Genomic DNA, 15,975 nt, shown 5'->3' on the forward strand with positions numbered 1-15,975 from the left:
GTCTTTCTTTGCAGGAGATCTGGCAGTGTGTCTCCATGTCTACCACATGTTTCACAAGGTACGATTTTCTGGTTGAAAAGTTTTTTTCTCTCAGTATTTTAAAGATAATACACTGTCGTCTGGTTTTCACTTTTGTTGAGTGCTCTGCTGTCATTTTAACTGTTGGTCTTTTTAGATGACCTCCTTTCTTTGAGACTGCTTTCAAGATTTTTATCTAGGGTGTTGTGCAGTTTCACCAAACTGTGGATTTCTTTTTATTTATCCTCCTAGGGGTATGTAGTGCCTCCTTGATCTGTAAATTCATGTGTTCAGCAGTTTTAGAAAATGTGCAGCCATTATCTCTTTAAATAGTTTCTCCTACATTCTCTCACTTTCTTCCTCCTGGGACTCTTAGGATTAGACCCTCTCATTCTGTCCATCATTTCTCTTAACATCACTTTCATATTTTCCTCGTGTCTCTTGCTGCACTCTGGATAACTTTATTTTCACCTACATATACTAGTTCATTCAATTTCTCTTCCAACAGCGGTATAAACTGTTTTATGTTTCAAAAATTAGAGTTTCTATTTCTAAAATTGTTTCTAGAAATACAATTTTTTAAAACACTGTTATTTATTCCAAGTAATTTCTTACAGATTGGTAAACTTTGTCACTGTATCTGTTATTTCACAAATATTACATCTTTGTCTATTATTCAGTATCTGACAATTTCCATACCTGCAGTTCTAAGTCTGACGTTGTTATGTCCAATGACTCGCATTCACAGTCGCTTGTTTTCACATATGTTTGGTGGCATTATATTGTGAGCTATTTGGTTAATCAATTCAGTGGGAATCCTGCAGAAGGAATTTGCTTCTGCTGATTGCCAGGAGGTACAACTAACCTGGAAATACTTCAGCCTAACACTGGTGATTTAGGCTCGCAATGGGGTTCCTGGCTCTCTTTCCCAATTTTCCAGCTGGCCCAAGTCTCCATTTCCACCAACAGCAACCATACCTCAGTGACCTGTCCCCTCCCAGCTGCCTGACAGCCGCTGCATGACCAGCCCTAGATGCTTATTGTGCTGGCTCCACTTCATAGTTATTTTTGAAGTGGGGCACTCTTTGGAGATCTCCCCTAAATCATGTAAGATCCTTGACATCTCAAATAGTGTGTTCTTTCCAGATTTTATCGGCCCAGACTTCAATTGTTGATGTCCCTATTCAGACACTGTCAGAAGGCATATTGTCAGAATGGAACTTGAGTGTATTATTTTCCTAATGTTCTACTTTGAGACAAACTTCTTAGCTTTCTTTAGCAAACTTATTAGCAAACTCAGTGATCTTAACGCAGTTTGTAAAGTCACTGACAGAACATTTGTATTCATCACAGGAAATAAAACGGAAGATTTCATATTTGATGTGATCAGGCAGGTGGTTAGCAGGGGAAAAAGAAAAAAGCCCACGTAAAGCAGAAAAATCACACACACAAAACCCCCGCCCCCATATTCATTTTCACTTAAAATAGTTACTCATCTGATTAAGGGCAAGGCCTTTTGATTGCTGGTCTGCTAATTAGGATTCCAGTTTTTTCTTGCATGTTTATTCGTCATCCATGATTTCCAGTTTCTATTTATTTAAAGTGAACAGAAAACCCAAATACTTACAAAGCAATCAAAATCAAAATCCTATTTTTACAATCTCCTCAACCAAATCTTTGACAACTCATCATTCCCATACCAACTTCAATAATAATCTTTAAAAAAAAAAACCAACTTGAGTCTTTCCAAAGCAATCAACTTAGTTTTCACGATAACAATGCTTTTTTTTCCAACCCATACTTCATTGGTTTACCAAAAATTTAACTCAATTCTGTATTGAAGCAACACATACTACTGATATAAACAGATTTTAGAATAAACAATAAACTCAGAGTAGACATAACGAACACCATTAACACATAACTACTGGCAAGAAGAGGAGTGCGCAGGCACTCCAGCCAGCCTTTTACCCCAAGCATCCCACAGGCACTGCGCATCAGTTAATTTTATAGACGTCCGGGGAAGTATCTTCTAACCCAGCAAGCCAGCTAATCTGAAGTCAGTTATTCTGAGCATAACTGGTACCTGTTTATGGCTCTAGTATCAGAAGGAGCTCAGTGTCACCTCCTGGCTCTACCTCTTGACAGCGAGGTGTTCAGAGTGGGCCAAGAACAAAATGGAGTCGTCCAAGAGGACAAACAAGCCACTGTACCAACACATGGGTGTTTTGTAGGAGGAGGAAAAGAACTGTAAAGGACTGAGTGAAAACTCTTAATCACCCTCCTCCTCTCCCTTCCCTTGCTAACGTGTCCCTTCCCTCGCAAGGCCTGCTAGAATTAGGGAGGGGCCTGGGACAAAGGAGGAACTGAAAAGGGTGGCTTATGAGGCTCAGCTTTAGGCCTTAGGGAGAAGAAGTATCACTTTCACATCAGCACTCACTTTCTCCAATTATGGTGCAAGCAGTAAGCCTCAGATAGGGCCAAGACCAGAAGTAGACCTAGGACAAAATGTATAAAACAGGCAATTTTTGGCCTTTCTTTTGTTAAAAAAGGGAAGAGGAACTCCTCTAGACAGACAGTCTCTCTCTCTCTCTCTCTCTCTGTGTGTGTGTTTTGAAAGAAAGCACTGTATGCAACTAGTCAAGGATTTGGGTTTCAGAATTGTAGCCACCATTCTCTTTCCATCAAATATGCAAAACATACTATAATGTTCACATAGGAACTTGTATTTGCATGCAATACTGTATTTGGTGGTAATTTTAAAACATCACTTATTTTTATTTTTCCATAGTTACCTTTTGGGATTAAAATGCTATGTTTTATTTAAAGGTAAAGACGACACATCTACTTAGGAAATTGTTAGAGTGATTATCTGGTCACTTTTAAACTCTAGGGCATCAGGGAGGCTTTTCCTACTCATAAAAAGACATACTTTAACTTGGCTATGAAGAATTTTCATTGGAAGTGCTAGAAAAATAAATGTATTCTTCTAAATTAATCTTTGTATACTTAACTAATAAACAACTTTACATTTTTAGCCATAGTATAATCAATATCATAATCTTTAAAGTGTTTTCACTAGGTTTCACCATATTTTTTAAAGGAACAAAAGAGTAAGAACTCATAAAAAATTGTACTTTCATCACAGAATTACCTTATTTCCAGACTATTAACTCCTTCAAGATAGGAGCTGTGTCTTAGTCTCTCTTGCTTCTTCAACAATCGTCAATACGCCAGAAGGGCAGATATAAAATAAATGGCTGTTGTGTTAATGAGTTTTATAAAGGAAGGGAAAAAATAAACTGTGGCTTATGGGAGAAAGGTTTCTAGATTCATTTTATATTAGGCTTGAGGAGAACCTTAGAGATTATTCAAATCAATTCCCCTAATTTTAGAGACAAAGAAATTATAAACTGAGTGACTGAAGACAAAACTAGTCAGGTCTAGGGTGTGTCTCCCAAATACTCAGACCAGTGTTTTCTGCACAAGAGGGATGAAGTAATTGTAAGAATGTAGGTTTCATATCCTACATTCAAAGACAATTCATATCCCAGCTCTCTGTCACTTACTGTATGAATTTGGATAAACTATATTGTATAATATATATATTGTATATTGTATAATTATGAGACTCAGTTTCCTCATTTGTAAACTGAGTACAATCTAACTTACTGGGCTATTGTGAAAATTAAATGAGATAATGTATATAAGTTGCTGCGTACAGAACCTGGTGCATAGTACTCAGAAGTAACTAGAAGCTTCTGTGATTTATATTATGTTGCTTCTATTTTACCATTCCCATAAACTACTGAAATTATTTACTTAAGTTGGTGTGGTGATGATTTCAAAGACTGTTGGAAATAAGATTTACTGGCACGTCTTTATTATAGTGATGTACGATATGTATTTTTATTTACTTATTGTAATAGAATAGTACTAGATATTATTTTAATACCATTATGCAATAGAGTAAAATGACGATCCTCAAAAGTAGTAATGAGAATGAAAGTGACAATTTACACGGGACAGAAAAATGCCACAGGCCACCAACTGCTGTTATGAAAGAATTTTCAAAGGTGATATAGAACAATGCTTGCTATATAACAGTAGGTTGGCAAACTACAGCCTGTAGCCCAAATCTGCTACAACTGTTTTTGTAAATAAAGTTTATTGGAACAATTTAATTTGCTTACATATCATCTATGGCTGCTTTTGTATTACACCAGCAGAGCTGAGTAGTTGCAACTAAAACCATACGGCAGGCAAAGCCTTGAACATTTACTATCTGACCTTTTACACAAAGTTTGCTGTTGCCCTGCTGTAGATCGTGGCAAATACATTGAATTTTTTCCTAAAATGTGTAAACCATTTATTTGTCCACCAGATACATCTGCAGTTAAGATTTAAATTTAACTTATGGCTTAGGCTACTCTGTTTAAAAGAAGCCAGAATAATATTACTAATTTGTATGTTCTAATGTATTTATCCAAAAGGGCCATTTGACAGCATTTTACCACCTACACGTAATAGTATTCAGTTTGCTATAAATTTCTTTAATATTCTGTATTTCTGTAATATAATATTTTCCTACAAAACAAGAGATTTAGAATATTTTTTCAGGGAATTCTTACTCTTCCTCTGTTATAGACCCTAAACAATTTTGAGGAAGAATTGATTTGGTGCTAAGAAGTCACAGGCAGGATATTTAACCACTTTAAATATTAGTAGCAGGAAAAAAAGATTACTAGCACTATATATTTATACAGAAATATTTACTGTTGCTAATGTTGGAAGTGTAAAACATACCCATAAACAATGCTGATTCCTTTTGGAATTGTCTGGCAAAGAGAAGCACTCATCAGAAAATGAAGTTAACATCGTAAGTTAGATTTGATGTTATTCTGCTATTTTTGTGTTTTTCTGAATCAAAACTAGATAAAACAACAGATGGGTTGCCTTGTGTGCTGAAAGAACGCAAATAATGTTTTTTATTTTCTATAAAAATAATTGTTTTTGAGAATTCTACAAATGGCTGCAATGTGAATGTGATAGTCTTAGCTAAGCTGTTTGTACTATGGTAACCCATTTCTATTACTGAAAAACATGTTCTAGCATCAAAATTCTTTGGGACATATAGCAGTGGATTAGACAAATGAAAGAGATGAAATAAAAGGGTACTTTAGGAAAGGAAATGTGTTCTTTTAAAAATCATGTTTAAATGAAAGAAATTATGATTCTACTACAGAATATATAGAGATAATCCTTTTTAAAGTATGTACCTGTAGCAACAGAATTTAATATTAAAATTTTCCTTTGTGCGAGGCACCCTCGTAAGAGGTTTAATATATTATCTCATTTAATCTTCATAGCCACCCATAAGGTAGATATCACTGTATGTAACATATTATTTCCTGCATTTTACGTTGGGAAACTAAGGCTCAGAATGTTAGAGACAGGACATAAACCCCACCTGTCTGACTTTATAGCCAATGTTTTTAATCAATGTGTTATACTCAAATGCTTTTCTAGAAATATCAACAACCTCTGAGACCTGTAACACCTTCATAAAATGCTTTGAGCATCTTAGAAGGCACTAAATAGAGGAAATCACTTTGTAAGGAAAAAAAAGTCAAGTACCTGGAAAATCACTAATATGCTAAATGATACATCAAATGGAAATGTATTCTAGGAATAAGCTTTTCTGATATTAAGCTGTAAAATATACATTATTCTGACAACTTGGGCCATATTTCATAATTAATTCTGGATTCAGGCATTAAATATTACTTTCTCAAGTTTTAATACATATTTTTAAAAAGTGTTCTTGCTAAAATCAGTTGGTATAAAACATTTTAAAAATCTAAGCAGTGAATTTCTGTTTTCAGCAAGGACATCATGTTAAATATTTTTGAATCCTTTATACAAGCCCATTTTTCTTCAAATTAGGGACTTATTAAATACATGCCATTTGCATTAAACCCAACTGGTATTTTGAAACAACATGATCAACTACTTCACAAACTGATTTTTCAAATATTTGAAAGTTTCAGTAATATGAGAAACAACTGTAAAGCAACCTCACTGATGTTTAAGCAAACATATTCCAACATTATTCTCTAAGTCACCTAGGAGGCTACTCTAAAGATAACATCACTGCTTAATACATTTTAAAAATTTCTCATTAGAAATTATCATCAGAGCCTGCTAAGTATTCTTTCAGGCAAGCTCAGCGATGGCCAAATCTTGTTCAATTATGTGTGGATATTACTTCAAATAGGAACTCAATATCTCTGTGCTCAATTCACGTCTGTATAAGATTCCTCTAAGTAAAATTGTGAATGAAAACGAATACTAAAATTCTAACATTAGGGGCCGGCCCAGTGACTCAGGCGGTTAGAGCTCCATGCTCCTAACTCCGAAGGCTGCCGGTTCGATTCCCACATGGGCCAGTGGGCTCTCAACCACAAGGTTGCCAGTTCAACTCCTCGAGTCCTGCAGGGGATGGTGTGCTGTGCCCCCTGCAACTAGCAATCGCAACTGGACCTGGAACTGAGCTGCGCCCTCCACAACTAAGACTGAAAGAACAACAACTTGAAGCTGAACAGCACCCTCCACAACTGAGATTGAAAGGACAACAACTTGACTTGGAAAAAAAGGCCTGGAAGTACAGTGTTCCCCAATAAAGTCCTGTTCCCCTTCCCCAATAAAATCTTAAAAAAAATAAATTCTAATATTAGAAGATTAAAAAAAAAATTAAAGTAGGACAAATACTGTACGATTCCACTTACACGAGGCACGTGGAGTACAGGCATGCCTCAGTTTATTGCCCTTTGCTTTACTGCGCTTTGCAGATCATGTGTTTATTTACAAAGTGAACATAAGACCCTCCAGAAGCAAAAAGATTACAACTAGCTGAAGGCTCAGGTGACAGCATTTTTTTGGCAATAAAACATTTTAAAATTAAGGTATGTACATTGTTTTTATTTTAGACCTAATGCTGTTGCACTTAACAGACCTACAGTATAGTGTAAATATAACTTTTATATGTACAGGGAAACCAAAAAATTTGTGACTTGAGTTATTGCAGTATTTGCTTTACATCTGCTGTATTGCAGTGGTCTGGAACCTGACCCACAATATCCCCAAGATAGGCCTGTAGACAAACTCATAGAGACATAAACTAGAATGTGGTTCCTAGAGGCTGGGAGGCCGGGAGGAAAAGGGACTTATGGGCTAATGGGCAGTTTCAGTTTAAGATGAAAAAGTTTCTGGAGATGGACGGTGTTGGTGGTTGCACAACGTGAGTATACGTAATGCCATAGAACTATACACTTAAAAATGGTTAACATGGTAAATTTTGTTACCATTTATAGGGGATATTTTACCCCATATGCCAAGAATATTTAAATTACAATTAAAAACAAACACACACACACACAGCCAGGTAGCTGGCCCTATGTCAGTGGGCTCTAGTTTGGGGGGGCTGTATTTTGCTGACACCCAAACTAGACAAGGACAATACAGAAATTTTTTTTCACAATCTATCTCACTCATGAGCCAGCCCCCGCCCTTATCCTTGGTCCCAATTACCTGTGGTCAGCCACAGTCCAAAAATATTACATAGAAAATTCCAGAAATAAACAATTCGTAAGTCTTCACTTGCACGCTGTTCTGAGTAGCGTGATAAAATTTCACACTGTCCTGCTCCATCCCACTGGGGACACGACTCATCCCTTTGTCCAGTGTTCCCACCCACTGGTCACTTAGTAGCCATCTGGGTTATAGACAGTCTTGGTATTACAGAGCTTGTGTTCAAGTAACCCTAATTTTACTTAATGGCACCAAAGTGCAAGAGTAGTGATCCTGGCAATTCAAATATGCTGAATGAAGAGAAGCTGTAAAGTGTTTCCTTTAAGTGAAAAGCTGAGTAATTGTTGTAATTGTTCTATTTTATTACTAGCTATTGTCATTAATCTCTTACTGTTCCTAATTTATATAAATTAAACTTTATCATAGGTATGTATGTATAGGAAAAAACTGTATATATAAGGTTTGGTACTATCCGTGGTTTTAAGCATCCACTGGCAGTCTTGGAACATATCCCCTGCAGATAAGGGGGGACTACTGTAGATGCAAAAATCTTAAATAAAATATAAGAACTGAAAAGCAAGCAAGAGACAAAGCTGGCCTTATTTGCAAACAACAGGATTTCTACAAAGAATATCTAAGAGAGTCCATACACAATTAGAACTAATAAAAGACGTTAGCAGAGATGCTCAATGTAAGATCGATACGCAAAAATCAATCAATGGCATTCTTGCACACCAGCAATAACCAATTAAAAAATGTAACAGAGAAAAGATCTCATTTACAATTGCAACAAAAACTTAAGGTACCTAGGAACAAATGAATGAATACATAAACAAAAATATATTAACTCAGTATTACAAAAATGGCAATTTTCTCCAGATTCATTTAAAATCACGAACAAGTTCAAATCCCAACAGTGTTTTTCATGGATTAATTGATTCTAAAAGTCATCTAGAAAAGTGCAAAGAATGGTTAAAATAATTTTGAAGAACAAGAACGTAGGTAAAATGTAGAACTGACACAAAGTTATGTAAATAGACCAATGGAAAAAAAGAGAGAACCTAAAAAGGCAACTTGTCTATGACAATTCAGAAGGGCTAGTTGATAAATGGTACAGAAAGCATACTGCTTATTTATATGGAAAAATAAAATCATGTAACTAATAACACAGACAAAAATTAATTTCAAGGAATTAGAGCTATGAATCAAAAAAATCGAGTTTTAAAAACTGCTAGAAAAAATAATGGCAGACCACTTTTACGACTTTTAGAAGCAGGGAAGGATTTCTTAAAATACAAACGACAAAGAAAACACAAAGTTAAAAGACAAGCTACAGAGCAGGACACGATATCTGCTATACAAATAATTGACAAAGAATTAATGCCAAGAATATTTAAATTACAACAATGAAAGGCAAATAACCTAACAGAGTAATAGACAAAGGTAACAAATAGGCAAATCATGGAAGAGAAACCCCAACTGGTCAATAAACACATGAAAACATATTCAACCTTATCAAACTAATACTCTACTGAGTATAAATTAAAATAATCACTTGAGATGTCGGTATCTTACAATGCAACAGTTTCACTTTGGGGTATATACACCTCCATTGAAATTCTTGATCATGTGCAAGGAAGATAGGTATTAAAAGAACATTCACTGCAAAATGGATAATAGCAAAAAACCTGGAAACCATATGTCCCTTAACAGAATAATGAACGACTAAATTGCAGTATATTTATACAGTAGACTACTCTACTGCAATTACAATAAACAAATTGGTGGCATACATATCAACATTTATATTCTTGAAAACATAAAATTGAGTTAAAAAAAGCAAACTACAGAATAATCTCATATGGATTTTTAAAACTTGCAAAAGAGCAAGTTTTATAGATACATAAATATTCGGCCACAGTATAAAAATATTGGGAAGAATGACAAATATCAAACTTATGAGAAGGGTTACCTCTGGTGAGGGAGAAGGGAATGGGATTATGGAAGGGAACAGAGGAGTTCATTAACTGTGCATTTAATGACACATACATACACACATACAACATAACGTTAAGATTTCAAGATAGTTGGGTTGCGAGCACATGGATGTTTGCTATTTTCTATACTTCTGTATATTTAAAACATTAATATAAACTTTAAAAGGAAACATTTAAAAATGAACTAGAGCTACAGTATTAACATAAATATATCTCAAAAACTAAATGTTAAGTTAAAAAATCAAGTTACAGAAACAGATATATACTATAACATTTATATACTATGTAAACCAAATTCTTTCATAGCTACATTCACTCTGGTAATTGTATAGACTTTCATGGGAATGATACTCCAAATTTAGGATGATGGTTACCTCTGAGTAGGGAATAAGAGGAACAGGACTGGGGAAAGGTACACAAGAAGTTTCAGTCAAACCTGTAATATGATTTTGTTGAAAAGTCTGAAGCAAATATGGCATTTGCTAAAGCTTGGTATTGGATGGTTTAAAAAAACTCTATATTTATATATACATATATGTATATATGTGTGTGTAAATCACAGCAGCAGCAGCAATAACAAATGAAAATGAATAGTACAGCTAACATTGGAGCATTTATGTAGTAGGAACTCTTCTAAGTGTTGGCATATATGTTCCGAAAAACAACCCTAGGAGGTAGATTCTATTACTATTTACATCTAATACTATTACTATTTTATTACCATTAGATTCTATTATTCGTTTTACAGCTGAGGAACTGATGCAGAGAGGAGGGAAGATGGTCTAAGGTTATAAAGCAAGAAAATAACAAAAGTAAGATAAGCCAGGATACCTGCCCCAGAGTTTAAAGCTTAATAACTATGTTGTTATTACATCATTCTCACTCTTTTCAGTATGTTGGAAATTCAACATTATTTCTGTATGTTGGAAACACTTTTAACCTATGACTACACAGGAATGCAAGCGCACGTGCACACACATACATTTCTGTGGAGCTTAAACTAGTTCTAAAGACGCTAAGAGAATTCTAGGAATGTCTTGAAAATAGCAGCCTCCCAATTGCTATAATTTACTAATTTTCATGCTTGAGGTTTGGTATTTTTTGGATCATTGTTTCATAGTCAAACATTATTTCTTCAATAGCCCTAAGGTAATATATATTTGGAATCCTAGATAACTGATATGAGGAAACATATGACATAACTCAACCATCTCCTCTTTCATTAAGAGGCAAAATTCAATTACTTATCTTCAGATCTGAAAATTCATAGTAAGAGTTTTTAATAAATAATGCTGTTAAGAAATTTAATACAATTTCAATTATTCATTTTTTCTGGTCTCTTAATTCTGAGTTGGTGTATTTTTTAAAAGCCAGTAGCTAATACTTACATAACAAAAATATACTCATATAGGACTGTTTATACCACAACATAAAAGGGGTACTGGCGTTCTTAGTCATCAAATATTTCTGAGCTTTGACTACGTGCTAATCACACACTCCCCAGTACCTGTTACCATTTCTTAAATGTCTCTTCTTCTAAATCTATACACCCACATTCTCAATACTATCTTCTACTAACCTACAGAATATGCATTCAAAAATGTGAAAAAGAAGTTCTTGCTTTCAAAGGGTTCGTCATCTAGTAGGGGAAATAGACAGTAAAAGTTACCTATAAGACATAAGTACTTTAATAGCGATATTTTACAGGTAGTAGAGAAACGTTAAGGATTGGGGTAGATGACAGGGTGGCTGGTGCACTTTGAGAACAGGAAACCTGGAACATGTTAAACAGGAGACAACTCTTTAAAGAAAACTTGTCTAAAAGGAAGAAGAGAGGTTAATAGCTAGTGGCCTAAGTTCCAGAGAAGGTTTTAAGATGAGAGATGAATACTTAGCATCAATTCCCCTGAACTGCTTTCTTTGTTCCACTCCTCTCAGAGGACTGAATCGCAGCTGAGTGCGAGCAGGTTAGTATACATTTCTAAGCCTCAAATGAGACAGATGTTTAAGAACTCTAAATTATAGAGAGAAACTAAATCAATGATCTCTAAAGTTCTTTCTAGGTCTAAAATTCTATGATTCTATAACTATGATTATCTGATCTCTTTAAACTCAAAGGTAAATCACAACATATTCAGTATACAAAAGGGAAAAACCAAAACCAATTAAAAGATGAACTAGTTTGTACAACTGCATTCTATCATCTTTGCAAAACTGTTAAAACAACTAATTCCTGCTTTGAAAATCAGTACAATTTCCACAAGACAGAGCCTTTTCATCCGAGTTGGTAAAGTGCTTCTTCCCCTCAAACCTGCAGACTTCTAAAGAATCAACAAGCAACTGTTTAGTGGTAACAGAAACTGCTTAAAAGCCCATAGCTCGGACTTATAAAAGTCATCTTTTAAAAGGAAGATGTTTATAGAAACATGTGTATAACACTCTTACTGCAATATATTTGTTATCTTTGCTTTAAAATTTTAATGTACAAGTTGAAAGTTCATGAAGAGTTTAAAAAACAAACAAACCCCAGCTAAGAATAGCTCTTTAATAGCAATATGCCTTCTTTTTACTATTACACATTCTGACATTTAGAACAAGGTTTCCCTTACCTGATATGGACACGGAATGTGATATTCTCTGCAGCGTTCCTGTATCCATGTTGTTTCCCAGATGCCACGGTAAGCTTGCTCATAAAAGTAGCATCCAATTACAACCAAGAGTGGTACGAGATAAAGAATGCTGAAAACACCAATCCGGATCATAAACTTCACCAATTTATCTTGGTTCTCCTTTTCTAATGGAATTTCAATTCGAACTCTGTTTAGGGAGATAATGCCGGCTAAAAGGAGTGAGACCCCAACTACCACATACAGGCAGAGGGGTGCAAGAACAAAGTATCTTAATGCATCAACATCGTAGAGGCCAACAAAACACACGCCACTGATATTGTCACCTTCAATTTTATTCATCGCTAAAAGGATGATAGTTAGAGTTCCAGGGATGCCCCATGCACTGGCGTGAAACAGCAATGCTTTCTTCTCGATAGCTTCACTGCCCCACTTTGGCACAGCTGCCAAGAACCACGTGATGGTAAGAATGACCCACCAAACGCTGCCAGCCATAGTAAAAAAATAGAGTACCATAAAAAGCATGGTACAGGCTTTATTGTGAGATCCTTGTGTCACTGTGGAAGCCTTATACTGTGCAGGGCTAGATGCATTGCAGGCTACTCGGTCCTCAAGCAAAAACCCAATGAAGAAAATTAATGATACCATCATGTAGCAGACTGCGTAAAATATAATAGGTCTTTCAGGATAACGGAATCTTGTGACATCAATCAAAAAAGTTAAAAAAGTAAACAATGTGGCAGAGAGGCAAATGATTGAAATCAATCCTATGAAATATCGAGCAAATGAAAGTTCTTCTCTCCTAAAGTACATATTTGGACAAGGAGGTGAACAATCACGCACGTGTAAAAAAGAATAACCAAGATCAGGATCAATTTTCAACTCTCGGGGACACCAAAAACCATAGTCCCTCTGCACTGCCACTGGGGCGCCTTCAGTAGGATCTCCAGCTAAATTCAGATCCACAAGTCGAGGGTATGGCTCATCGCAGTCTGGAAATCTACAAAATACAAGATGAGAACCATTTTACTTATTGGGAAATCTACTGCCACCTAATACTTTGGATTTCCAAATTTAGCACTTGTGGCCATATCAGTATTTATTTCTATGTCCTTAGAGCACATTACAATACGTGGGAATAAAGTGATATCTTCTGTGTGGGCCATACAACTAGATTCTCCACAGTTGACCAAAACTGATATGGGTTTATACTTAATTTTATTTTAGTTTTAAAAACAGTATACTTTCCTAAAATAGTCAAGTACAGCCATCAATAAAAATGTATACATAAACTATTTAGGGGACACAGTTTAGAGTAAGACTTCAAAATATAAGTGAATAAATAAATATAAATAATACACACATGAGAGGTCTGACAATTAAGTTCTCGAACATGTAACAATGTTGCTAACCTTTTTTGATATCAGAGGGATTATTCATTATGAATTTGTACTAACTGGACAAACAGTTCAACAAGTTTACTATTTGGAAGTGCTGAAAAGGCTGCAGACTCCCACTAACTAGATGTTGACTAGTTTATGTGCATCAAATAGTTTCCAAGAAACTACCATTGATATTGTTTGCCAAATAAATGCATAACCTTATGCTGTAGCAGATCAATGTTTTATTTTCTAATACAAACCATTTTCTTCACAGGGCTTGGAATTATAAAGCCAAAAGACAGAAACTTATTGCGTTCAGGCATTTACTAGAATCCTGCAGTATGCGAGGGGTTTAACATAGACAAATAAACAACAACCAGGATCTCTATCCTTGAGTCTAAAAGGAGAGAGAAACTTGTAAACACAACACAAAATACAGCAGTGTGAATCATGAAGCAATCAAAATCTATATAAAATATAAAAATGACATAGAGAAGGAGTATTTTAGGGGAAGAGGTTATGAAAGACTTTGTAGAGTAAGTACCTCAACACAGGATTTTGAATCATTATTTGGCAGTATTGGAAATACATCAATCAGTATTCTAGCAAGAAACACACGCAAAGGCGTAGTGATTTAAACAGGGTGTGTGTAGTACTGTGGGAGCATGAGGTATGCATGACATGACTTGTGACAAGAGATATGACTGGAGAGGTAAATATGTTGCAGAAATATATGTGTATGTGTGTCTCTCTGTGTATATGTATGTATATATAAACAGTGACAACATTTAAAACCATGCAAAGTAATACTATATATTTTTATGGATATATTTATATATCCAACTGCCAACTCAACATATACACACCCCTCACTCTTTAACCCTTCCAAAACCACTCTTGATTTCCACTCCATGCATTTCTCTATCTCCACAGTGGTAATACCATTCTTCTAGCTGCTCAGGCCAAAAACTCTGGGGTCATCTTTGAAGTCCCTTCTCTCTTCCATATAACACACAATCTACCAGCAAATCCTGTCATTCTATTTTGTGATATAGACAAATCCTGTCATTCTATTTCCCCCACTGCTGCCCCCCAGTTGGAACCATCAGTACTTCTTTTCCTGGACTTGTGGAGTGGCTTCCAATTGATCTGCATTTCCACATGGCAGCCACTCCTGCTCATGAGCACGTCTCTTCTGCTCAAAATCCTCTACTGGCGTCCCTTCTCACTCAGAGTCAAACCCAAATTCCATACCAGAGCTATAATTCTGATCTTCCTTCTTTCCATTCTCCCCCACTCACTTGGCTCCAGCCTCTGGTCTCCTCGCAGTTTTTTGAATATACCAAGCATGCTTCCACTTCAGAGCCTTTGCTCTTCCTCCTGTTTCTCTGCCTGGACTTCTCTACATATCCGTATTATGTGTTCTCTCACTACATTTAGGCCCTTGTTCCAATGCCTCCTTACCAAAAAGGCATTCCCCAACATCTCCACAGAAAACAGAGTCCTTCTGCTTCCCTAGTGTAGCACCATCACCTAACCCTACTCTTTCTAATCAGCATTCTTTACCATCTGACGTTATCTGTTTGTTATCTCCCACCACTACCACCGCCACTAGAATTTTAGCTCCATAATTTGTCCACTGCTCATCTTCAGCATCTAGAATAGTGCCTAGCACACAGAAGACATCCATTTAATATTTGTTGAATTAATGATTGTTGAATAAATATATTCATACAGCCCTAACCCAAGTAATTAGAAAGAGACTAGAAGCAGTGTGGAAGACAGATTTGAGCTCAGCAAAAATGGGGACAGAAATATCAGCTGAGCCAGAACTAAAACCATATAAGGCAATGAGAATACAACAGATACGAAATTAGTTAGATAAAAGTAATAGTATATTTAACTGATTCCATGTGGAAGCTAAGGTCCATGAAGGAGGAAAATGAGTTCCAAGGAATAAAAAACTGATCAAGGAATAAAATCAATTTTATACATGTTGAAACTGAGGTATCTGAGACAAATTCAGGCTAGGATTTCCAATGGCTGCTGGATTTGAGGTTTGGAACTTAGCAGGAAGACGTCAAGGCTACAGATTTAGATTTAGGAGTCATCAATATATGAATAAAAATGAAAATCCGTTAAGATGAGATTGTCCAGGGAAAGCATGTAGAGAACAGGAATGGAACTCTGGGCAGCAACAGTATTTAAAGGTCAGAATGAAGAAGAAGATGCAATAAAGAAAATTGAGAAGAACTGGTCTGAGATGTAGCAGACCATAATAATTCAAACATGATGGCCTGATTCTCAGGAAAGGAGGACAGGCTGAGGTTGAGGGGAATAAGGGTCAAATATAGAATAAAA

At 35.7% G+C, this 15,975-nt stretch overlaps 1 protein-coding gene across 5 annotated transcripts in view; it reads right to left on the reverse strand.

The window, feature by feature from the left end:
- FZD3 (frizzled class receptor 3) overlaps window positions 1-15,975 on the reverse strand; it is a 74,510-nt gene that overhangs the window by 30,423 nt on the left and 28,112 nt on the right. For all 5 annotated transcript variants that reach the window (XR_002137474.3, XM_019733223.3, XM_074338350.2 and 2 more), the window contains one exon: window positions 12,215-13,232. Coding sequence is in view for 4 of the 5 variants with exons in the window: in XM_019733223.3 (XP_019588782.3) it covers window positions 12,215-13,232 (1,018 nt within the window). In the remaining variant the exon portion in view is untranslated. The remainder of the gene's footprint in view (window positions 1-12,214; window positions 13,233-15,975) is intronic.

Source organism: Rhinolophus sinicus, chromosome 15, assembly GCF_057876585.1.
Source record: "Rhinolophus sinicus isolate RSI-liver-muscle chromosome 15, RSI-T2T, whole genome shotgun sequence".
Lineage (NCBI taxonomy): Eukaryota > Metazoa > Chordata > Mammalia > Chiroptera > Rhinolophidae > Rhinolophus > Rhinolophus sinicus.